This window comes from Maniola jurtina, chromosome 19 (genome assembly GCF_905333055.1).
Source record: "Maniola jurtina chromosome 19, ilManJurt1.1, whole genome shotgun sequence".
Lineage (NCBI taxonomy): Eukaryota > Metazoa > Arthropoda > Insecta > Lepidoptera > Nymphalidae > Maniola > Maniola jurtina.
The window spans coordinates 5,998,492-6,024,514 of record NC_060047.1 but is presented as its reverse complement, the minus strand read 5'-3'; the positions used below and the strand labels follow the sequence as shown (position 1 = coordinate 6,024,514).

General features: G+C 37.3%; 2 protein-coding genes across 2 annotated transcripts in view; both read right to left on the bottom strand.

Annotated features, from left to right (window-relative positions):
- Positions 1-17,050, bottom strand: part of LOC123875140 — a 59,332-nt gene extending 42,282 nt beyond the window's left edge. The window contains exons 1-2 of the mRNA XM_045920821.1: positions 16,868-17,050; positions 13,644-13,713 (exon numbers count right to left, since the gene is read on the bottom strand). Of these exons, the coding sequence (XP_045776777.1) occupies positions 13,644-13,680 (37 nt within the window). The 5' untranslated portion in view covers positions 13,681-13,713; positions 16,868-17,050. The remainder of the gene's footprint in view (positions 1-13,643; positions 13,714-16,867) is intronic.
- A 2,647-nt stretch (positions 17,051-19,697) lies between these two features.
- LOC123875145 lies at positions 19,698-20,585 on the bottom strand. The gene has a single exon (XM_045920827.1). It carries the CDS (start codon positions 20,405-20,407, stop codon positions 19,742-19,744), a length of 666 nt encoding a protein of 221 aa, XP_045776783.1. The 5' UTR covers positions 20,408-20,585; the 3' UTR covers positions 19,698-19,741.
- Positions 20,586-26,023: the final 5,438 nt, after the last annotated feature.

The following is a 26,023-nucleotide window of genomic DNA, read 5'->3' as shown; positions in this document are numbered from 1 at the left end:
AAAGGCAAACCAACAAATCATGTAAACCAACAAACAAACCTTTCTTCTTTATAATATTATTTAGGTAAGTATAGATATAGAAGTTAGTATCTAGGTACCTACGTATGCCCCTGCGATACTTTAGCACTGGAGTTTAATTAAATTTTGCGGGCTTTTGCGCTGTCGGGTTTCTTTTAACACGACTGGGCAAAAAAAGGGTGTAATGTTTCAGGGCCCATGTATGTGAGTTTTTTTATTCCACCATAACTTACAAAGGTACTGTGAGAATAATTTTTACATTATTGGGTATAAGTATATGGTTTGCCCTTGAATCAAACAGTCCCCAAGGTATTTTTACAATACTGTACGAGTGTGTCTACGCTAATTGTACCTAAATAATATTCTTAATTAAATATATAATATTAAAATCTTACTGTGCACAGATAATATTGAAAATTAAATAAAACATTATTAAATACATAGGTAATTAGAAATTTCCAAAGTCATAAATTTCTAATTTTAAAATATTATTCAAATAATAACAAGTGTAAATTAAAAATTTATAACACCCCCGACAAGTGAAGGTTACAGTAACTAGAAAAGAGCTGATAACTTTCAAACGGCTGAACCGATTTTCTTGGATTATAGCTAAGAACACTCTAGATCAAGCCACTTTTCAAACAAAAAAAAACTAAATTAAAATCGGTTCATTAGTTTAGGCGCTACGGTGCCACAGACAGATACACAGATACACAGACACACAGATACACACGTCAAACTTATAACACCCCTCTTTTTGGGTCGGGGGTTAAAAACAAAAATTGGCAAAGTAGATAATGTTTAATAATATTATCGTGTTTAAATTAAATTAAATTTTTATGTTTCCAAGAAATGCTTTGATTTTTCAAAACCGTGTTTTATCGTGTTCCATTTTCCAAGTTCAACATAATGTAACAAACAAGAAGGTCCTCAAAACGATAAACCAAATACGTGCTCAGTTCACAATAACAAGGATAAAGGCCGCCCTCAAGGTGGTTCATAAAGCTCTCAAAAGACCTATAATATTATGTCTAGGTCGCGGAGCTACGCTGCGTACAACACAATACAATTACATCTTTTTTATTTATTTTAGCAGTCTCAACTCTCCTACCAAGGCATATAATTCAAAGGTTGCCTGGTAGAGATTGCTCCAAGCAATAAGGCCGCCTTTGCACACAATTGTTTTTTTTTTTCTGTTTTCTTCTTACTGTGTTGTTATCCTTTACATGTGTTTTTGTGTGCAATAAAGAGTTTCTATCTATCTATCTATCTATAATAAATTAGATACCTATATTAAGTATAGCAATATTCAGTGGAGATAAAGATTAGTTTTCCATACTAGGTGTACCATTTTCATCAGAACCTTCCTTCCTCCTGACCTTATACCACGCTACGTGGGGTCGTCACATGTCTGCTGCTATCATCCATCAACTCATTATCTATTCCTCTTACACGTATATAACCTTTTTAACCGACTTCCAAAAAAGGAGGAGGTTTTCAATTCGTCGGAATCTTTTTTTTTTCCTTTTTTTTCGTTCCACATGCATATTGATATCAAAACCATAGTGGGAATTTGAGTCAAAAGAATAAAATAAATAATAATTAATGCATTAGGTAGGTACATTAAGACTTTAAATGTTGCTTCGTTTATTTTCATAGCTTTAGTACAATTTTTTCTCTTGTTCTTAGTACAATAAAATTAACTAAGTAAATATTCCAATCCACTAACCATATTTCGAATTATTATTTATCTCTGAATAAGTTAGGTAAATAGGTAACCAATCTTCAATTTCTGAATTCTAGTTAGTTCTGCTTACTGATCCAATCATTAATTAAAATTAGTTAAAACCGTTTCTTATGAATGGTTTATATTGCGAAAATCGATTAAAGTTATAATTGCAAATATAGACCGTCTACACATGGCTAGTGGGCGCACTCCAAAAAATCTTACGTCGTCGACCTCAAGTCCTCTATCTCAAATTGTGAATCACGTGTGGTTTGTCGGAATGCACCCGATTAGCTTATAACCCGTCTGTGGGTGATATTTTATGGATCTATTCGAACGAAGCAAACATCTATGTGCACATCAAGCCGCTTGCTCGTCTCGGAAGCCCGAGGTGAAGCGCGTCACGGTGCGGTGTCTGTATAATGGTTTATCAGTCAACTTTTCACTACCCGCAAAGTGCAGATAGTACCTACCTATGCACTGCAGGAAGAACTGTCGTCCAGACCTCTTTTTACCTGAACTGTAACTTTTAATTCGCTCATTAGCTTGTATATGCATCTTGATTTAGACCCGATGCCAATTTGAACCTAAAGTGGACGAGAATCCAAGTGCCGCCGAATTGTTTTGCCTCGCGAAGAATAGGAAGGAATATACATATACAGGACTGGTTGCGAAGCTGAAGTAGCAATAAGTAGAACACATGGTTCAATAAACCGATAGAAGTTGGTGTCCCAAGGTGCTAGAATGTGACCTCGCACCATAAAGGGCAGATGACATCAAGATTCGCAGGGAGTCGTTGGATTCAGGCAACGTAAGACCGTGGCGTGTGTAAGATCCTTCAGGAGACCTATGCCCAGCAGTGTTTGATGATGATAATAATACGAAGCTGACCGCCAACCTTCGAAACCGTTGTAACCTTTCTAACTATATAAGAGAAACATCTTAAGAAGATGAAGAAATCCAAGAATCCAAATCGTAGGTGATCTTATCAGATCGCTCGTATTATACGAATCTTTCTGGTAGCCGACCACAATATTGTGTATCATTGCAAGAAAACCATGACGCTCAGTAATGAGAAATACGACGCAGATAACATTAGTTAAAAGAGAAAAGAGTACACTTATATTTTCCTTTACTGACTGGTGATGCAATTACGTTAAACACTTAAACCATCGGGAATACAAAAGAGCGACCCATTGATAAACCTCAACTATTTATCTCCCTTATATTGGAACTTGGAAGTTGTTTTGCTGTAAATGTTAACCCAGTTCCGTCTTTACTACAATAAGCCCACGTGAGCCATAAGCCCAGTGCGCCCGGTCTGACGGGGGCCCCGAAATACCGAAATCTATCGCCTTATTATTTTCTACCAGCCGACGTTCGCAACTTCGTTTACGTAGATTTAGGTTTTTAAAATCCCGTGGGACATCTTTGATTTTCCAGCATAAATTCCAGGCTATGGCATTCTCCAGATCTTTAACTATTAAATATCTGTGAAAAAAATCACGTAATTCAATTGAACACACACACTTTCGTACAAATAAAAAATGTATTAGTATCAGCTCAATGGATCATAAGCAAAACACTCACATAGCAGGGTTGCTCAGCAGATGTTCCTTTTTTGAGACAAATTGCTGCCAACGTCAAACTTTTCAACTTTTCACTGAGCATTTTCATTCAAGTTTTTTGGCTTCTAAAAGGAACCAAACCTCTGTCTGCCCAAGGCCCCCTGCATCACATAACACGGCCCTGCGTTTACCTTCTATTCTCAGTTGTAGGTAGTAAGGTCAAAGTGGTCGCTATTTGTGTATTTTTCTGTTGACATTTTATTTTTGGAACGTCCTTTATCCTACTTGGGATAAACTACGTATTCGGAATCGTAACCGAAATAACCGATTTCGTAACTTTCTGATTTTGTTTTTCAGGTATAATCACGTTATCAGAACGGTGTTATCCCTAGATAATTTAATTTTTGTTATTCTCGACTATGTAGTAAATTTTGTAGTTTTGATTTAATATGAGGTGCTTATGTAACATATTTGCGCGCCATTTTATGGCAAATGTGGTGATACCAAAATGAATTGTAATTACTATTTTAACCTGCATTTGAGCAAATAAAATGATTTGATTTGATTTGATAAGTACCTATATAATGGTCTCTACCAGGCTTTCATTTAATTTATCAAAATTATTTGATGGTTATAGAAATGAAGATCATAAATTACTTGTAGTGGTAATAGAAGAGATTTAGTGTAGAGATAGCTGGCATCCCGGAGATGGACATAGGCTACTAGGCAAACATCTTCTAGCAAATCTATATTTCCCAAGATAAGATCCATCCTTATATTACTAAGCAGGGCCTGGGACCACATCCATCTCCTTCGGGCAGATAAAACGTAATGTCCGCGATCTAGTTAATCTGAGGATCTAGTGAATTTAATGTGAGCCATTTCAGGCGACCGAGCATAAAGTACAGCGGATTATTATTTAACAGTATATTACAAAGAGCTTAGTAAATTAATTACTAAGTATATACAAAGGGTTTTGACGTGATAAGGCCTGCTATCTTTTACTAACAGTCTCAACTCTCATCACGTGCTTTATGTAGGTACTATACTTAGTTTTTAGGGTTTCGTATCCATAGGGTAAAAACAGAGCCCTGTTAATGTCCCTCTGCTGTATGTCTGCTGTATTTACGCATGTCACACACAGGTCTCTCTAGCACGAAGACGAAAATATGAGTTATAAAAGTATTTGGTGACTCGAAACCAGATATTGAATTTGATATTCAATTAAATTTTCAATTCAATTAGAAATTTTCAGGTAGCAAAATACATGAAAAAGGACTTTATTTTCTTATTGTAGCATATGGGATATATTGTTTAGAGTTTATTGAGTAAAGTGCGAATATATTTTTATCCTTTTTATCTATAAAATAAGGAAATTGGTGTGCCATCAAAATTGACCATTTTAGACCATTTTTGTGATGGGGACTGTCTCAAATACTAAACTAGTTAGGCATATGAAATACGTTAATTTTTTTGTGTGTTTAATAATTTATTAGTTCAGATATTGTGCAGGCGTGAAGGACTAACAAACATCCAAACTTTTATAATATCTTAAGTCATATGAAGTTTAGAAAGAAGTAAGATAGTGCGGGTAGTAAAATTGTACAAAGATTAGGTATATTGAAGATCCTATCAAGATGGACAAAGTTGAGGACGTTTAAAATATCCCTTTCCACAGAACACCAGCAATTTATTCAGTTCAGTTTTCTTTTCCCAACTCGGTTCATAAAATAAATTTCGGAATAAATATACGGGGCTTTAAATTGACTTCGGGGCACATGACCATTTGTCCCTAAATCTCACATTTGCTTAGGATATATGAATTGAAAAGGATATTTGGATATCCCTAATAGTTGTTTTTATGTCTAGTCAGCCAATAAAGCTGACGTCAGATTGGGAAACAGGAGAAAAGAGATTTTCTACCGAACTATTTACGAGCAACCTCCGAATTTTTCGTAAAACGGACTATCCATTTCTTTTTTGGAAGATACGTCTTTGTCAGGCGATCCGAACGGGCCAAGTAATGGATGTAGGTAACGGAAAAGTGTAATTGGAGTTGAAAGTGAATCGGTGAGACGCTCCTTATCGATCGGCTCAGTTTTGTGAATGGCCGCTTTGGCCACCCCTCGTCCTTTAAGTACTTGGGAGGTGCTTCAAGGTATCCTAATCGCTATTCAGCTACTTTGGATGATTGCCTCATAAAACGTAGCGTGTATTTTCTATTGCTCTGTCGTTACACTTTACAGTTTCACGTTAATCCTTTATCTTCTTGGTGTTTTAGTGTTAATAAAATAGAGGATTTAGATGGGATTTAGTTATTTAACCTACACATAGTACCTACAGTAAGGATTTAATCCAATGTAAATATTTAAATATCGTGAACAGACACTTCATGTTCCGAATTCAAGATTCAAATCTGGTGCTTACCAACTTAAACTCCAGACCAAACTCCTATGACCAGGTTTATTGTTGTCAAATAAAATATCTATAACAGGTACCTGTAAAGTGTAAACGTACGTGTCTATTACACAAACAGATATTGAGTTAGATCATAGAGCAGTAGACGTTACAATTTAAAACCTTCTTCTAAAACTAATTAATATTTTTAGGTAAATATTCATACACAGATAACTATATAATTACTCTTGTAAAGTTGACCACACAAAAGATGGCCATACAGATAGAGTAAGACATTAGACAGAGTAAAAGGATCCAGCGCCATTTTACTGCATGACAAAAAGCTACTATTATAGTTAACTTGTACAGCAGATAAGTTGATTTGATTTTGTGAGACATTTCTGCTCTAGTAATATGTTGTTAGCTCTCTGGGAACAGATTTTCATACTCCCATTAGGCATTATTCTCAGATCAGCAAGGATTCCAATAAGCCTTCATTACAAAAAGCCGTAACAGATGTAGGAATAAGGGCCCGTTCCCATAGCCATCCGGTTCTCCCAGCATAGCCTTTTACTAGTTCCTGCAAAACTTGTGCATTGTGTTCACACACAATAGTTTCTTTCTTATTTTTCACGGGATAGAGCAGTGAAAATCGAATGCAACACACTTGTGTCAATACTTTTAGGTAACTAAATGATTCCCGCGACTTCTTCCGCGTGGATTTAGGTTTTGAGAAAACCCCGTTGCAACTTTTCAATTTTCCGCGATAAAAAGTAGCCTTTATCTATATTTGGAACGCAAGCTTTCTCTGTACAAAATAAATGATTCCCGCACCCTCACCTGAGATAGTTTCCGAGATAAAAACTAGCCTACGTTAGTAGCTGGACAAAAAGTTAAAAGCTAACGGACATACTTACAGACACACTTTCTCATTTATAATATTTGAAAGCGTGGGATGAATATCTCATCTATATCACATACCTAGTGTCATTATCGCGTTAGCTGGCTAGGTAGTATTGAAACACGCCCACCACTAAACTGGATCCTGCAAAAAACTGTTCCTGCACAAAAAAAGATGTTCCCCAGAAATAAAACGAACGTAAAGGCTGAATTAGACAGAACGCGCGATTGCGAGCGACGGGTCACGGGACGGCTACATTTCTATCGTGGCTCCTTGAACTAAGTATATGAAGGATTTCATACTGCGTAGCACGTGTTGTAGCCACGTGTATAAGCCACGTGCTGGGTAACAAGCTGCAGCATGAGGTGCTACACACAGTTCCTTGTATTACAAATTATATAAGTCAATGCTACAACGCTTTTTTTGTGACGTGCTGCCGACCATACTGATTCCGTGGCACTTTTTGTACTACCTATGCATTTCAAATGTGAAAACCATTGCCATATTTTTTGAAGACCGCGACTTGGTCCACGTCGATTAAGCTTTTTTAAAATCCCGTGAAATCCCTTTCATTTACTCTGGCGAAAAGTAAACCAATGTACATCCCCGGGTGGCAATCGGTTAAACGGATGGGCCGTGAAAAGGTAGCAGAGACAGGCAGACAGATAGAAGAACGGACACACTTTCGAATTTATAATATTAGCTAGTATGGATGTCAAATTTAAAATTAAGATTTCTTGTTATATTTTGATTGTTTTTTACCTAAATTATGTATTCGATATGTTTTAGTGGGCGAATATTTTTTTTTAGTGGTAAGTTAGGTACCTAACGAGTACCTACTTGATGAGACGCTATGCATATTTGAAACTTAGTATGTTTCAAGATTAAAAACAGAGGCCCAACAACTGAGTTTTATGACTGGATCCAAAATCAAACAAAATACGGAGCGGCACGAAACATCACAATAAATAAAGGAGGGACAAAAATATTATGTCCTTTTATTATGCTATAAATTAATTATGTGGGCATATAGTTTATTTGTTTACGACTTTGTTTGCATGGACTTTTATTTACCACTAGCTTTTGCCCATGACCACACTTTGTTTTGTTTTCTAGATAGATAGATTCCCATCAAAATAAGTTGGGTCGTTTCGAAGATTAGCTCGAACAAAAAGACGGACAAAAATTTTATACAGGGCGCTTGGTTATTTAATAACGTGAAATATCTATATAACATTCTGAAAACGGATTTTACCTATTTGGGCGTAATGGACTCTGGAATTTTTAAGCTTTGAAAAAGTTCGTTAATGTGGTTGGTAGGGGTTCTTTACTTTGCACACTTCAATTTTTTGGATGGCTCTTTCAATTTTCCACTAGGAAACAATAGCAGATTCATTATACACCTACCAAAGGACAAAACTTGCACAAGAATCTATTTGAATAAAATGTAATTCGTTACAGAAAATTAAGCTCTGCTTGGTCTTGTAGACTAAATACTGTAAGTAGTAGGTGTTTGATGTTGAAATACTTTCTGATAAGAAATTATGTAGGTATCTTGCAAAAGAATTTCGTTTTCGCTACATTATTCGCTAAGAAAGTAGGTATAAAATACATTTGTAACACGGCTTCATCCTGAATTCTTAAACAAAGTTCGGTCACGTTCGGTATCTCTCTCGACCTTCACTCGCAAGAAGTTTCTGAACCAAAAATTATTATATGAAGTATACTCGTCGACAAGTGTGCCTGACCCATTCCACGTCGGTGAATAAGCCCGGTGAATAATGTTGAGATGTTTTCAAGTAACTACGAGTATGAGTTGAAACCAGAATATAAAAACATTTACATAAATGCATCGAGGTCGTCGCAAACTCTTTACTATTATAATAATCCATACTTCCATACTTAATATTATGAATGCGAAAGTGTGTCTGTCTGTATGTCTGCTAGCGTTTCCCGGCCCAACAGCTTAACCGATTTTGATGAAAAGTACAGAGTTAGCTTACATCCCGGGGACGGACATAGGCTCCTTTTTATCCCGAATAATCAAAGCATTACCATGAAAGGTAAAGAGGTAGCTTGCGCGCCAGAAATTGCCATAGGCAACTTTTTATCCCGGAAAAGCAAAGAGTTCGCACAGGATTTAAAAAACCTAAATCCACGCAGACGAAGTCGCGGGCGACATCACTATTCTTTAATATATGAAGTACCTACTAGTGCATTTAGCTAGGATGAAAGCGGTGTTAGGCTATTGCTTCAGACATTAGCCTCCTAGATGGAGGGTCCGGGCTTCGATCTGATCACCGCGACGTCGTTTGTTGCAACAAGAACAACATAAATTAAACCAATACAACAATTGCGATTGTAATAATGATTGATGCAGGTTATACGGAATCGAGCTACAGGAAGACGTACCTACTACGCAATACGCATTTTGCGTACTACGTCTGTTTATCCAGTCACGCAGAAACCCTTTTAAACGAGATGGGCGGCGTAGAAAAGCGACTGACGATTTCTATAGATTTTACATTTAAATCACGCTGACAAACATTGCGATCGCAGATCTACTATCGAGTCGTGGCTCTAATTGGAAAATTCCGCATAGAAACTTATTCTAATTTATATAGGTAATGCTCCCTGCGTAAAAGGATAGCACTTGATTTAGACCTGTCAAATTATTTGTTAGAGATTTAAGTACAACAGAATTAGCCACACTATTGCCATATAAAAGCAGTGTGTAATTTTTGACGTGACAACGTCTTATAATTCGATAGAGCCGGCTGCACGCACGAAAAAACATGACTCATGCGGCGTTACCTCGATCTGAGGTAACGCCGCATGAGGCGTTCCATGTAAGGCTTGAAGTGCAAGCGAGAGCGCGGAACGAGCGACAAAGAAGCACAATCGGCCTTTGTTGTCACGTTCAACTATCGTCAGTAAACCGACTTTACAGACAACCAATTTTTTTTAGTGAAGACCAGTCTTATTTTGACTTTGTATTGGAAAGTAACTATGTATTTTAGTTTCAATACACAGCTAGGTAAGTTAATTGCTTCTGATGTAGGTACCTACTTCAGCGCTAATGATACGTTAACTTCAACATAAAACAGTTTCTAAACTGCAACTTTGAAATGATAGTGCAGCAGTTTACAACATAATAGTTTGAACCAGTTAGTAAACAATTTTCGCTAATCCTACCCTTCAATATCTGCACTACTTCTAGAGCTTTATAGAGCTTTATTAAGCAGTCCAGTAGGTAAATTTATTATAGTTAGACTTCGTCAGCCAAAAGTCTATAATTTATGTTACATAAAGCCTACAGTCGTAAAATATATAATTATAAAAAAAAAACTACTTTACTCCCGCGACTTCGTCCGCGTGGACTTGGTACACAAATTCAAAACCCCTATTTTACCCCCTCAGGGGTTGAATTTTCAAAAATCCTTTTTAGTGGACCCTAAATCTAAGTTGCCAATGAGGTGCCAATGTGGAGTCACAAACAATATGAAGAGTGAACGGTTCTTGCGGCTAATTGACAATGTTATTATAGAATTACATACATTAACTTATTACTACTTGTATACTTACATAATATATTCAGTTATAAACATAGACGTATAAATACATTACTTTTTTTTTCTTTTTAGTGTTTGTTATATTTTTTTATTTTTTTTATAATTTATGTAATTTGTTTTGCTCTAAGTACTTACTATTTATAAAAATCTTGGAAAGGGATTGAGCATTTACTTAAAGTTACTCTAGTACCTAATATTTACCTTCTGAATAATATAATAGGTACGTATCTATATCTACCATCAATGTACACCCTTGTCACCCTTAAGTGACGGCCATGCTTTTAAGTCCCTCTTTGCTTTAGATGGTTTTCTAAGATGCGAAAGTAAATGATATAAAATATCAGTATCAATAATTACAGTGATTCCTATAAAAATCATAGTAGGTAGGTACCTACTTGTTCAAAACTTTATTTGTGTATTATGTGTAACTTTACATGTGTATTATGATTTTATAGGTAAAATAGTTTTTTTTACACATTGTCGAAATTGTATCATCACACTAATATTATAAAGGCGAAAGTTTGTATGTGTGTGTGTGTGTGTGTGTGTATGTTTGTTACTCCTTCACGCAAAAACTACTGGACGGATTTGGCTGAAATTCGGAATGGAGATAGATAATATCCTGGATTAGCACATAGGCTACTTTTTATCCCGGAAAACCAAAGAGTTCCCACGGGATTTCGAAAAACCTAAATCCACGCGGGCGAAGTCGCGGGCATCGGCTAGTTCAATATATAATTTAATTTATCGTTCTAATTTTTTACGTCCTTTTTCCGCTTACTTACTTAATTCAGTGAACCTACTTTTAATTAATTGTAACTAGGTAACACATACATAGTTACAAAAATGAAGAATCTTTCTATGTTTCAGGATTTTTGAAAATTCCACTACCTCAACGATTTTCAAAAAAATCCGAGGTGGTTCAGCTAGTTACATATACTCGTAATACAAGAATAACATAAATATATATATATATATATATATTAGTATGTATCAGGTGAGATTGCAATTTAAGCGCAAGTTTAAAAAAATCTGTAAGTACCTAAGGTAAACGGCCCCAGTGGGTATCCACCCTAAGAGTAATTTGTATTGCCCTGAAAAGGTTGTTACATAGAGCAGCAAGCATGAAAATTCATGATAGGCTTAGAGATTAAAGCACTTCGTTTTGCAATTTTCCGGTATCGCCTACACTCATGCCATATCGCTGTCATAATTTTAATTAATTCTGACCGCAGCAGACACGCGGTAATGAATATCGTTAACCCGAGATCTCACTGCAACTTCATCCATGTTTTACTTGCATGCACTCATCAATACATTTCAACGCATGTTTCATCGTTAAGAAACTGCGTGCTTAAAGATGAGCATGCTCGCTAGTGTAACATATTAAATACTTCCGATATCAATGAACATCCATACTATTCATATTAATATTATAAATGCGAAAGTGTGTCTATCTGTCTGTCTGTCTGATAACGTTTCACGGCCCAATAGTTGAACCGATTTTAATGAAATTTGGTACAGAGTTAGCTAACATCGCGGGGAAGGACATAGGCTAATTCTTATCCCGGAAAATCAAAAGGTTCCCACGGGATTCTTAAAGGCCCATCCGTTTAACCAATTTAATATATATGAAATTTGGTACAGAGGTAGCTTTCATCCCGGAATTTTACATAGGTAACTTTGTATCCCGGAAAATCAAAGAGTTCCTACGGTATTTTTGAAAAGAAACCTAAATCCGCGCGTACAAAGTCGCGGGCATCATCTAGTAATTGATAAAACACCTCGTCTCAGCGCGTAGGTATAAACCGCACAATAAATTAAATGTCATCGCAAGAGGCCGAGGAGTGGGACTCCATCTGCATCTGAATGCTGAACTACGAGTACATAACTATTTTATTCCTTTTCATTATGCGACGCATTCTGAAGCGTCCTCAGAGAAACAGGAACAAAACTGCAGACAATAATATTATGTAATGCGAGGTTTCAAGAGTTTCTAGTGCTCCCGACTTCGTTAGCATTATAAAAATGCTATAGAATTCCCAACAAAAGCCTCTCTCTACGTGAAATATACCTACTACAATTTACGGGCATGTAACCTTCAAGTGACATTATTATGTATTCGAGTGAAACATTATAATTTTTCACACCTAATTCTCGGAATTGTTATAGACACGTAGTACTTAGACAGTGATCATTATCATCTTCATCCCATCGCCGGGTCACTATCTACAGAGAACGGGTGTCCTCTCTGAATGAAAAGTCAAAGTCAAAGTCAAAATCATTTATTCAAAGTAGGTACAATTGTACTCCTTTTGATGGTCGAAATTGTTAAATTTGTACGATATAAATGTGATAATTAATTACGTAACTTAAAACTAAAGCTACGAGGGTTCCAAACGCGCCCAAGTCTGAGAAAAACCCACAACAAACTCAGCCGAGTATAAAAGTCTTTAGCCACCATAGTCGACCACGCTGGCCAACGTGCCAATTGGCAGACCTCACACGTATTTGCGAACATGATGGAGAACTTTCAGGCATGCAGGTTTCCTCGCGATGTTTTCCTTCATCGTTAAAGTAAAGTGATATTTAATTGCTTTAAACGCACGTCACTCCGAGAAGTTCCTGGAATCGAACCTCCGACCTCTTAAATAGGAGATCGACGTGCTATCATCGCCCACTTAGACAGTGAATCCGAAAAAAGATAATGGACACGCAACAATGCGTTTTTCATAGACGAAATCTGATGAAAATGTCAGTTTCTCCTTTAATTAAGATCTTGAACACCAATAAGCCGAAATGGCCGAGACTAATTTTCTTTAACCAAATTCACTCCAAGCTTAGCCGACGGTTTAAGTGTGATCTAGGTTAAACCTTCATATACCAAGAGATGCCAGATGATAAAATGTTACGCAGACACGTCTTTTTGAAGACTTGCCGTTTGTTAACCATTGGATGGTTCTATATCCTAAAGTCATCATCATACTCGTCGTCAACCGATAAACTTTTACTGCTGGGTATAGGTCTCTTAAAGGGACTTTCACAGCACTTTTAAAGCACGCTAAACACCAACAAGTCTTTTATTGGGCCTCCAACATTACACTTGACACCCCAACGTCTTTCAGTTTTTTGAACTAATAAGGCTTTGCACATTGCCACATGAGCTTCGCAACCATTGACCTATGTCGGTTATCTTGGTTATCTTACGGTAAATAATTAAGTCTCGAAAATATTAGTCTCTCAAACTCTTCAGAATTCGAATTAGTGAGATTTTTAAGTCTAATTAAATTACAAACCACATAGGATCTATGACCTGTGACTATAGTACGCGACAGGTCGAGAAGGCAATCGGGGTGGGGACGCCCCGCACACCCGCTCAGGCCCCGCGCTAACCCGGTGCGGGATAGCGCGGGTGACGTACGGTACTATACCTATTATGACACTATCTCTTGGTTACTCACCGTGTTCATCTTTGTATCGCCGGCATAAGGAAAACATTATGTGACTTGCTTGTCACAGGAGTCCGTACGCCTGAAAAAAAAGATAATATAGACAGTCACAAGAGGAAACTTAATTTGATATCCGAATCTATGAAAAAGAAGACTAGTCGGTAAGTAGGTACTTTTAGTACGTCTAGGTAGTATGTATCTGCTATTTTTAACCTCCGACCTAAAAAAAGCGGTGTTATAAGTTTGACGTGTGTATCTGTGTATCTGTCTGTGGCATCGTAGCTCCTAAACGAATGAACCGATTTTAATTTAGTTTTTTTTTTTTGTTTGAAAGTTGGCTTGATCAAGAATGTTCTTAGCTATAATCGAAGAAAATCGATTCAGCCGTTTGAAAGTTATCGGTTCTTTTCTAGTTTTCGTATAGAGGTTTTTTAATTTTGAGTTATCAAAGGAAAATCTGACTGACCGACGGATCCATCAACGTACCGATAGCTCAAACTACTATAATCAAGCGCAAAGAAAGAATTTTTGAAAATTCAACCCTTAAGGAGGTAAAATAGTTTTAAAAAGGGGGTAAATTGAAAGTTAGACGTCGGCCGTCTATTCAGGGGATCTGGGATTTGATCCTGGGCCACCTCTAACTTCTTGAAGTTATGTTCAATTGGTGAAGGAAAGCATCGTGAGGAAACCTGTATGTATGTATGTATGTATGGAGTTAGTTGTCCATAATTTTCTCAACGGTGAGTGAAGCTTGCAAATCCGCACTTTGCCAGCGTGGTGTCCAGCGATGGTTATGAAATGGAAAATTTCATAACCATCCCATTATCATTTATGATTTTGGATTTCTAAATACAAGATACTAAGTAAGGAAGCTGCTTAATACCTCTTCAGGTGAAATTGAAATTGCTGATGAACTGAAACTACTGGCAATACTATCCCCATCAATATGATAGATTTATAATATGGAAGTTCGTATGTAAATAATTATTTAATGCTTTCTGAGAGGAGATCCGTGCTCAATAGTGGGCCAGCACTGGGTTGAAATGCTGATGACGATATCATTGAATGAAATGATTTTATTAAGTACATACATATTATTAGGTATGTTATAGTGCAAAGGTTTAGGGGTTGAACTAAAATTCGAAATCTTAAGCGTACCGCCCACCTGTATGTGAAGTGGAATCGAGGTGCAGAACCTTTTTCAGAACAAAAAGCTTTATTACTATTATTATATTCCGTGCGTTGGTATCCTCAATGTGATGCGGCCATGTAAGAGCGGGTGCGTCCTGCGGGGCGGCCAGCGTGTAGAACAAGCTTTACTATTTACAAGGCATTAGAAGGAAGACGCGCGGTTGTGCCCTAATCGAGAGCGGGTGCCAAGCGCCATGGAAAGTATGGCATTGCCCGCCCCGTAGGATGCACATGCTCCCACCTGGGCCGCCCGCTTAGAGTCATCACATTTTTCATTATACCATTTTAAGCCTGTGTGTTAATGAAACAAAGCAAATTATGTTTGCTACCATTTTGATTGTGTTCCTCTAAAAATGAAGGCAAGTTTAAGTTCATATAGGTATCAAAAAAGGCTCAGCTCCTCTCCACTTCGTAGGTACGTGTGACCTTCGGTCGGGGCATCTGTAATGATGTGCTCATTCCATGCATACCTAAGCTTTGCCTACTTGGAGACAAAGGGGAATGATGTCTTATACTTATTATGTTTCAAAACGAAAAAATACGGACATAAAAACTACATTATTTTAAATTAATAGAAAACAAGAGGTTTTACTTCTCCAATATACCTACTACCTATATCCTAGTTAGATGCGACGCTTCATAGTAAGAACATGTGTTCCAACAAACATACGTCCGCACTCCTATCAATGTAAACCGCTTTGGATGCAGTCCGTTTCTAAGAACAAAGATAAGTTCGAACAGATTAGGTACTAAAGCTATCTATACCTACTAGAATATACGTGATAGGTGTACGTATAACGTGAATAATAAGTAGAGTAATCGCGCGAGTTTAACTTTTACAAACGGACTGCATCTAAGGCATATTATTGTAAATTGAATCCTTGAAAAGAGCAACCGCCGAGTTTCTTGCTGGTTCTTTTCGGTAGGAACGGCATTCCGAACCAGTGGTAGATTATTTTGACGATTCAAAAGCACTTGTAAAAGTTTAATTGAATAAATATATTTTGAATTTGAATTTGAAAGTCTTAAACGTCTGCGACGTTCGTTGAAACATGTTGTTACTATGAAGCGCCGCATCTATTAGAACATGTATATCGAGTGATCAAGGTGATAAATAATGGTAGGTATGTCGATCTAACGTAATCCGTCTTTGACCCGTTCACTGGATTCCCCAATCCCAAAGCAAGCAAAGGGGTTTTATTGTGTACAAAGGACCTACTAGTTTGGTACCATATCATGCAAGCTACATACGAGTACACGTAGTGCACCATCCAATTAGAATGATACAGTCATGCACACTTATTCGTTTGGGGATGTCTGTTTGCAAGGCAAGCATACCAATTATCAAAAAGCGGCCAAGGGTGAGTCAGAGTCGCGCACCAATGGTTCCGTACTCGGGTATTTTTATCGACATTTTGCACGATAAGCACAAACTATTATGTATAAAAATAAATAAAAATCTGTTTTAGAATGTATAGGTAATGCCTTTTTAATTGATACCCCACTTGGTATAGTTATCTTACTTTGAAAATACCTACTAATTATTTATTTGTTCATAAACACATCTTAATTATTTTTCGTGATATAACCACAAATTAACGGTTTTCGATTTTTTCCCTTTACTTGCGCTACCTGTCAAATTTATGATTCTAGGTCATCGGGAAGTACCTACCCAATTTTTTGACAGACACGGCAGAAGGACAGACAGATAGACAGATAGACAACAAGTGATCCTATAAGGGTTCCGTTTTTTCTTTTGAGGTACGGAACCCTAAAAATATATAGAGTCCTTCAATTTCTACTGCGTTAATAAATATTTATTATTACGAATTGCCAAAGTTTACCATCAAAACCATAAGAAAAACTTTAGCTAAGAAAATATATTTTCAGAAAATTCGGAAAAAATATTTTCCTTGATTGGCTCTACCAGAACATCTTATCGAAGATTTTATCACTACAGACAATCAGAACGAGTACTTCTAAGATACTGGAACTAAGTACAAAATACAAACACGGCGTTTCTAGACAGCTATATATCTACGAACCTGTGTTAGCCTACAATCTCAAACTCGGTACATCAATAATGCCCATTTTCGAACACTGCTAAAATGTATCAATATATAACATACAATATAAAATGTACATATAGTCTGTCACGGCACTGTTAAAAAAAGTTTTAGCACATGGGAAAATGGTTGCAACATAAAAAGCGTGTATTTTACGCGGAGCTTTCGTACGGACTGAGTCCGACCCTCGGGCTCGGGTGTGCTTTTGGCCTCGGGCGTGTTCGGCGAGACTCGACTGAAAACCGCGTAAAATGTAATCGACATCGGAATAGAATGGATGGAGCTTTCAGGACGAGTGTGTCACCGTAATGTGGTTCTCACTCTGATGAAAAATGCAATAACACTGCATCCAAATGGATTTGCACTTATACGAGTGCCAATATACGAGTCGCACTCGAGTACAACGACCCACTTTTATAACACCTAATGGTTTTTAGGGCAGATATAAAAACAACGAAAGTGAAGAGTTGTTTGATTTTTTGCGTACCCAGATATGTTAACAGTCCTACCTAGAGTCATGCCTTGAGCTTTATTTAATTAAACACTGTTACTGTTAAGGAGAGGCTCCTCCGCTCATTAGGCCCGGGTAAGGGGTAAGATTTAAAGGACAACTGAAGCTCAAATTCAATTGGCTCTTTGATGTTCATTGTGCCAAATTAAAGGTAAGTTTAAGGATAATCAAAACATCTATTTCACTATAGTATATCTAGGCTACCTAGCGCGTAGGTACTCCTAAATACAACCTCCGTCACTGACACCTATTAATTCAAGTACGCTGGACTTGCGAATGCCGACCGTGCTTAAGAGCTTTTTTTAAATGACTTAAAAGAAATACTTTAGTAATTTAAAAAAATAATAGTGCCCTAGCGCAGTCTAACTTTGAGCCATTCCCGAGAGTAGACAAAGTTACCGCGACTTGACTTATAACTTAAAGTTATTACGGAACAAGTTTTACAAGAATAGAAAATGAAATTGTAATTGAAAGTGAAGGAAATGAAAATTAATTTTAACTGTACTCAACAGCTGTTGGAACAAACGACGACGTCTAGAATACATTGCACTTCTACTTTTAAACAGAACCTAGTAGGGATAATATATTTATGTGAACGTAGCTAGGTAGACTCTAGAGCTCTACTAATGGGTGTAATGAGAGTGGGACTTCGTGTTAGGATTTAGGAAACCTTAAGCGTAACATCGCGTAGGTGTTAGCTGATGAAATCTGGGGTTTCACTTTTCATGATAATTAATTAATATTAGGGTTGCAACGGAAACTCAAGACCAGAAACAAACGAATTTCATTTAGGTACCTAACTAATTTCCAAAAAATACTCCTCTCCGGTTGTGGTGAATTTTTCTCTCAGAGAGATTATACGTAGAGATTTGATTTGACGAGTATTAGGTTTAGTACTTACCTAATAAGATTTGCTCAAATGCCTGTGAGCTTTGAGCAATAGAAAGCTGAATAAAAAAATGGAGTAAAATCCGATCGACCCCATTATCCCTGAGGGCTGAATATTTTTTTTAGAAAAATAAAATAAAAAGTGTACTTAAACTTGTTTTAAAATTAACAGAGTGGATCTGATACGATATCATATAGTTAGGTAGTTCAGTTATTATGGCTGTTACGCAAACGAAGTCCTTTTCGGATACCTTGTGTAACAAATATAATGGTACCTACAAAGATCGTTATCCTTCGCAAATAGGCTGCGGGTGGGAACTGGGGAAGCCGGGGACGGGCGTATCTCGGCCGGGTGACCGGGCTGTGCTGTGACCGCGTGACCCGGTCATATCGTAACCCGGTTTACGTGCAGTATGCGCCCGGGTCAGACTTGCACCGACATTGATTCACGTTTTCGGATACACGGGCCCGCGTGTTATCTACCTAGTACCTACTCGTATTTTGATAATGCTGCCAAAATTCATGTAAACAACAAGATAACATTGAAAACTAAAACCCGACTGCGATCGTCTTAATAAACGCTGAAATAATATAGTAAAATAGTTTTTCTGTCACTTGGTATACTTTAATGTTGTTGTACATTTATATATAGGAGCTCGGAATTATCTCCTATTTCATTTGAGATCCCACTCGATACATTAGCAAAAAAAAAATTTTGGCGACCTCCACTAGGTCACACATCCATTAGGTAATTTTTTATCGTATAAAATATAGCCTATGTCACCCAGACGATTCCAACGAATCAATTGACACCTCATGCATCAGAATCGGCCCAGTAGTTTAGGCACTATACGGTGGAACACACAGAATCTGGATACAAACATACATACATTCATACATACATAGACTGCTAAAATCATAACCCTTCCTTTTGGCTTTGCGGCAGATGGAAAAAAAATAACCAGTAACTCGACTAGATAACACAGAAATGCGGTGATAGCTTAGTGATTAAGTCGGTCATCTATTCGGGAGGTGGGGGTTCGATCCCGGTCACCGGAGTTATGTGCGTTTTAAGAAATTAAATATCACTTGCTTTAACGGTGAAGGAAAATATCGTGAGGATACCTGAGAGTTCTCCATAATGTCCTCAAAGGTGTGTCCAATCCGCACTGGGCCCGAGTGAGAACGGGTATCCTAGAATGAGACCCTTCTCGTTCTAGGATACGGTGATTAGCCTTATCACTAAGGGAGTTGGCTAACTACACTAGGTATTATTTCAGTTTGTATTTTGACGACTTTATTTTAATAAATTAGTTACACAAACAATAGTAGGTAGGTACACGACAAATAATTTATTATTCTTGCTTATTATTTTGAATCAATAAAATAATATGCACATGCTGTAAATATAGTAAAATATAATAAGGAGAACCTAAGGATAAATAAATCAATAGTTAAAATTTATAAGACAACGTAGTTTCGCATGTGTCTTCATGACCACCACACATAATATTATTATCAGCAATTGATGTTTTTGGCGTTTTTAAATCGTTTTCAAATTCAGTGTACTCTAAATCCGAGTGCTGCACAGCTGTTTCGGGAAGAGGAACACATTGTATACCTTTAATAACTACCTTAGTAATACGTTTTACATTTAGCAATTCTTTTCGTAGTTTCCTCACTAAGTTTGTTTTAGATTCCAAAATTGTCTTTAATTTTTCTTTCTCTAATTGCTGGACTAGATACTTTGTTTGTCTTCTCAGCTCCCTCTGATTTGCCGCTTCTAATTGCTTTGCCATCTCAAACATTACTAGCCTAAAACATTTTTTCGTATTTTCCAAGTTCTTATTTGCTTTATTTAATTCTCTCTTTAGATTTTCTATATCTTCGCAGAGTCTATCATTGATTTCTTCAAGAGCAACTTTGTGTTTACTTGGTTCCATTTTCTTTTTATTCTTAACTTGTTTAACAATAACTTCGACTGATGTTGTATCGTTTCTGAAAACTTTGTGTGGACTCGTTGTATTAGTCTCGAGAGTATTCATCGGCTTATTGGTCATTAAGTATGGAGTAAATACCTCGTCATCGCTGGAGGTTTTCAACCAAAATTCTTTCGACATAACCACTTAGATAATTTTTTTGATAAAATTAACCGTGTTTATTTGTAATTTTAAATGTGAATCTATTAAAATCTACGTTGAATGGTGCCTAATATTATCACTTGTATTTACATGAAAATTTAATATGTTAAAATTTAATACAGATTTTTATTTTGAGTTTAAAATAATGACACTTAATAGATGTAACCTTTGAATTGATTGATACCACGAAGAACGAAATATTGATAGAACGTAGTGTTTATATACTCTTTGATTGATACTTGATATTGATTGGCACTTGGCGCTTCCAAAATCGATGATTAATAAGAATTATTATAAGACTACATCCATGTTTGGTACCGATGTTTGGTACCTTTGGTACCTATTTTGTAAGTTGACGTTTTGTCTCTAAGATTACTCTCGTTTGTCTTTGATCAAATTGATCCACGGTTCATCCTTTAGGTCCATGGGTTCATTAGATCCCAGATTCAGATCAGATTTAAATTTTTATGAATAAAATCCTCTTCGGTAGGTATATAGTGCCGTAATAAGATCTATCGAAAGTTTCCAATGTAAGCATTTTCATCATCAAACATCATCCAATTTTCCAAATCCGACTCTATTCTCGCCGCGAAAATTTGTGTTTTCCGATCTGATATGTAAAACCCTTCCGGATTATTCATGAGCTCATCCCGCTGTGTTACCACGCGGTAACACTTCATAAGTCAGGCAAACTCCATTTCTCACGACAGGTATATGCGGGAGCGATTTGTACCTAAGTATTCAATAGTAGATTGTACAACAAGGACATAAAACAAGCCATTTCATCCGAGACGTTTATCTACCCGAGCCGAAGGCGAGGGCAGATATTTAAGTCGAGGGTAAATGGGTTTTGTGACCCATGAATGGGATAGTTATACACTCTGCTCTTCAATTCGATTGAGAGGAAAGGAAATAGATAGGTACTCATATACGATCGTGACCTGTTGGTGAGCTCACTCTCATACTTCACCTCTTCTGGTCATTACATACAATTTAGTCATACGTCTATAAATCACCCACTGCACAGGTACAAGGTCAGAGGACTTTTAATGAAACGTCAAATATGTAGAGCCATATATCACACACTGCGCAAGTTCAAGGTCGGAGAATTTTCGACGTGACACCAAGCATAGGAGCATAGCGATTTATGCACGAGAGAACCCAGCATAAATAATTTTACGAGCATGAGAAGTGAAAATATGATTTTTTGATACCTATACTTACCTAAAATTCGAAGTCAAAAAATATATTGGGTAATTTGCTTCTTTGCCTCCTAGCATTTTTCCGCGACTTCTTCCGGGTGATATAATTTATAACTTAAAGCACTTTGCAATGATGTAGCTAAGTGAAAAAAATTCAGAATCGAATCATTACTTCCGGAGATTACCCCTTCATCCAAACTCACAAACTTTACCTATTTCGTGGATTTATAATTAGTTTGTATTTTTGTTGAGAGTTATCCTGGAATATATTACGAACGAGTAACTTGGTAGCCCGAGGCGATCGGAATGCCGATTAAACGTTGAGGTCTGAAGCTGCTTGAATGGCAAATCCTCCCAGCATAGCTTCTTTCCATGCATTCCAGCATGCTGGAATAGTGACTCAGCAGTCAGCACCAGTGTAGTGACAGACCACTGAGGAGAGGACATATTAAGGGTCCCATCCGCTGCCATTTCAGCTTCGCAATTATTTTTTTATCGGCGTCTAAGTCTGCATGACGAGGTCAAGCGACCTCGTCAATATGCAGTCTAAATAAAAATGCGCTGTCCTACAAGATAAATTAGTCTTTTGTAGGACAAATTCATGATTGTTGACACTTCATTCAACGAGTGATGTGAATTGTTATTTTTCACCTTTCGAATTGATATTTTGAATGCAATAAAAAAAATTCTTACATCTTCTTGCAGTCTTGCGGTACACGGTCTTGCGTTGGATTTTCAAAAACCTAAACCTCGCGGAAGAAGTCGCGAGCCTCAGCTAGGTAATAAATATGAAACAACATTTTGTATTTTCCTGTAGAACACTGGTTACGGGAACAATCATGCGCCTGCACGGGAACTCGTATGTTCTGCTATATGTAGAATGTAGATACTAAGTATCTATTACCATACCTAGCGTACAAGAGTTAATTAAAAATTTATAACACCCCCGACAAGTGAAGGTTACAGTACTAGAAAAGAGCTGATAACTTTCAAATGGTTGAACCGATTTTCTTGGATTATAGCTAATAATACTCTCGATCAAGCCACTTTTCAAACAAAAAAAACTAAATTAAAATCGGTTCATTAGTTTAGGAGCTACGATGCCACAGACAGATACACAGATACACACGTCAAACTTATAACACCCTTCTTTTTGGGTCGGGGGTTAAAAATACATACAACGCAGGTCGACGAACGCCCTTGGTGTTTTCGGATGAGTCGCCTACGGTCGTAGCATGGTCGTAGCACCCACGTAGCACATAACCTTCTGTTACAAGACAAGATGAGGCAATAGACCCCGGTGAAAGTATGCCGTAAGAATTTTTTGCATAATATATTTATTGGAGTCATATTTTAACTCCACTGTTATAGTCCATACTTAATATTATAAATTGTGCGAAAGTGTCTGTCTGTCTGTCTGCTAGTTTTTGCACGACCCAAAAGTTTAACCGATCTTAATAAAATATGGTACAGAGTTAGTTTACATCCCGGGGACGGACATTTTTATCCCGGAAAATTGAAGAGTTCCCACGGGATTCACAATGACCCATCTGTTTAACCGATTTATATGAATTTTGGTACACAGGTAACTTGCGTCCCGGAAATAGACATAGGCAACAAGGGTTTTTACAAAACCTGAATGCACGCGGATGAAGTCACGGGCATCAGCTAGTAAATGTTACAAAACTCAAAACTCATAATATTGCATACCCACTGAGTGCACAGTGGATGCAAGAAAGTTGAATGAAAAGCTCTTGCAAGAAAACTGATTCTTCATTTGATATTTATAAAATATATTTTTTATATTAAGTGCACTTCTGGTTGGAGGGCCATTTCACGCCTCGTTCGCCTCCTGACCGGAAAACTACCTAAGTACCGCTGCTCTTGTAAAATACACTACATTTTTACCTAATCGTAGCTAATAAAAAAAGCTTGGAGAAGACGCTTCGTTTCAATTTTATTTTAATGGACCGCATTCCCGTTAGAAGAAAATGTATTTTATACGTACATCCATTATAATGATAGAGGTTTTCTCGGGATAGCCACGCGATGAAACTTTTACAAGGTCTTTTGAATCGTGAAGTCAGTCTGCGAGTACCAGTGGTTCTGTATGCCCTTTCTCCCGAGAAGAACCAGCACGAGACTAGACAATTATCCTTAAATGTTGATATTTATTTATTATTTATAACCGTTTAATTACCATTTATTTATTAATAATCGTTTTCATTTCAATAAAACTTACTGTAAAGACTGTCTTTATTTTTTCATTTCTATGCCTTTTAGCCTATACCTACTAAGTTAGGTAAGACTATACCCACCAATTTATTTTGCAGGAAAATTACAAATATTAGGTAGGTTAGGTATACGCAAAACACAGTCCTTACCATGTTCTTACAAATCGATCCTGTAATATCAAGTTTATCAACTTAGTATATAATATGACGTAATTCAATTGGTTTCCGTGAAGTTCTTAATTCAATAGAGCGCCTAGACGAAGGCGAAGCACTGAATGTCTGGTAGCTTTACCACTAGGATAACCATCCCTCCGGATTTCGTTGGACTCTTCTTTTCTTGAATGTAAGTATATCTTACAGTGTTTTAGACACCATGAACGAGCAGGATTTATATAGCATTGCAAATAAATAAATCTCAATTCGCAGGTGGCTACTTAGTGATTTTGGAGCGGAAAAGGCGCGGGCGGCCCGCCCCGGTTGTCTAGGTATAGCCTGTAGCTTTAGTAGGTATCTTGGAAATACCAAATAGATAGGACTGGTTTATGATCCGTAGGTAAAAAGCAGTTTGAAGCTCTAGAGTCTAGACCCCTTTATGTGAAATATTTTTTAATTTCTATTTGGCATCTGTTCGGCAGTTACTCAGCCACCATGAGGTGGCACTCGGCAGGTATTCAGAATCTGGGCGCCGGTTGGCTGTTCGCTTTCTTTATATAGGAAGGTACCTAAGCAAACTTTCAAAAAAAATAAAGTGAGAAGTTCGGGCTCGCTATGCTCTCGCTTTTATTCCACAATTCACTTTTTTCAGCTATGATCTTTAGCTGATATCAGCCTTAAAAGCAAAGGTCCTGCCTAAGTTTCCTACTTATTATTTGAAATTAACATTAAGTGCGTTAAATGTGAATTTTAGTCCGCGGCTCCGTTCCTTTCCCGTCCATACTACTACTACGTGAACTACTCCATACAAAATGATGACAGATCTATGCATAGTAGTTTAGCTTTAGACTTGACTATTCTAACTTCAAGAACTATAGAGTCCGTATTTTTGTCCTGGTTATAGTTCAAATAAAGGTAGTGATACTATGTACAACCTATAAGCACTAGTTGGCTAGGTATTGTACGGCGAGGCCGCGGAAGTAGGGCGGCGAACGTACCTACACCCCGAATGGGGCAAGCTGCATAAATATGCAGATAAAATACAACGGTGACAATTTCTAAAGGGTTTGTAAGATGAATTTGAATGTTTTTAAATTATTCATGAGTTTTATTTCCGGTTTTGGAGTTGGCAAGCATTTTTAATTAAGATTGCGGTGAATATACTTCTTAAGTATAGATATATACATTTCATCATCATCATCATCATCATCATCAGCCTGTGGATATCCAATGTTGGACATAGGCCTTCCCTATAGAGCGCCACCACACCCGGTCCTCAGCTTTCCTCATCCAGCCACTTCCCGCCAGCCGCTTTATATCGTCGGTCCATCGTGCTGGAGGTCGTCTTACACTGCGCTTGCTTAAACGCAGTCTCCACTCAAGGACTTTTCGGCTCCAACGGCCATCGCCCTTACGACAGACATGGCCTGCCCACTGCCACTTCAGCGTGCTAATAGTTTGGGCTATGTCAGTGACCTTGGTTCTCCTGCGAATCTCCTCTTTTCGGATCTTATCCCTCAGGGAAACTTCTAACATAGCCCTCTCCATAGCTCGATGAGCAACTTTGAATTTGTGAACAAGGTCATTTGTCAGTGTCCACGTTTTAGCACCATAGGTGAGGACGGGAGGGATATACATTTACTGTTTGGTAATGGGTACTGAGGTGCGGTTATTCGGAAGCTTTAAGGTGCCCACGCACCATATTATAATAACTTTTTGTAGTGATTTTATATTTGTATTTTTATTGTTAACTACATAATCTACTACAACTAACCGCATAATTTGTGCCTACATAAGCTAATGATAGAGGAATGTGCAGTGCTCAAACGAGCCGTCAACCGCTTACGAGCACGAAACCAATATTGCTCTTTTTTGTTGAAAATAAATAAAACCACAGTCGGCTATGACCCTTAGTATTGCATGATATAAAAAACTATGTTACTTGATAAATAATTATAATATAATATAATTAATGGGGTTTCAGGTTTTCAAATAAAAAGCAGAAA

Excerpts from the sequence above, each read along its gene's own strand:
- LOC123875145 (XM_045920827.1), bottom strand. The coding sequence starts at position 20,407 with ATGTCGAAAGAATTTTGGTTGAAAACCTCCAGCGATGACGAGGTATTT.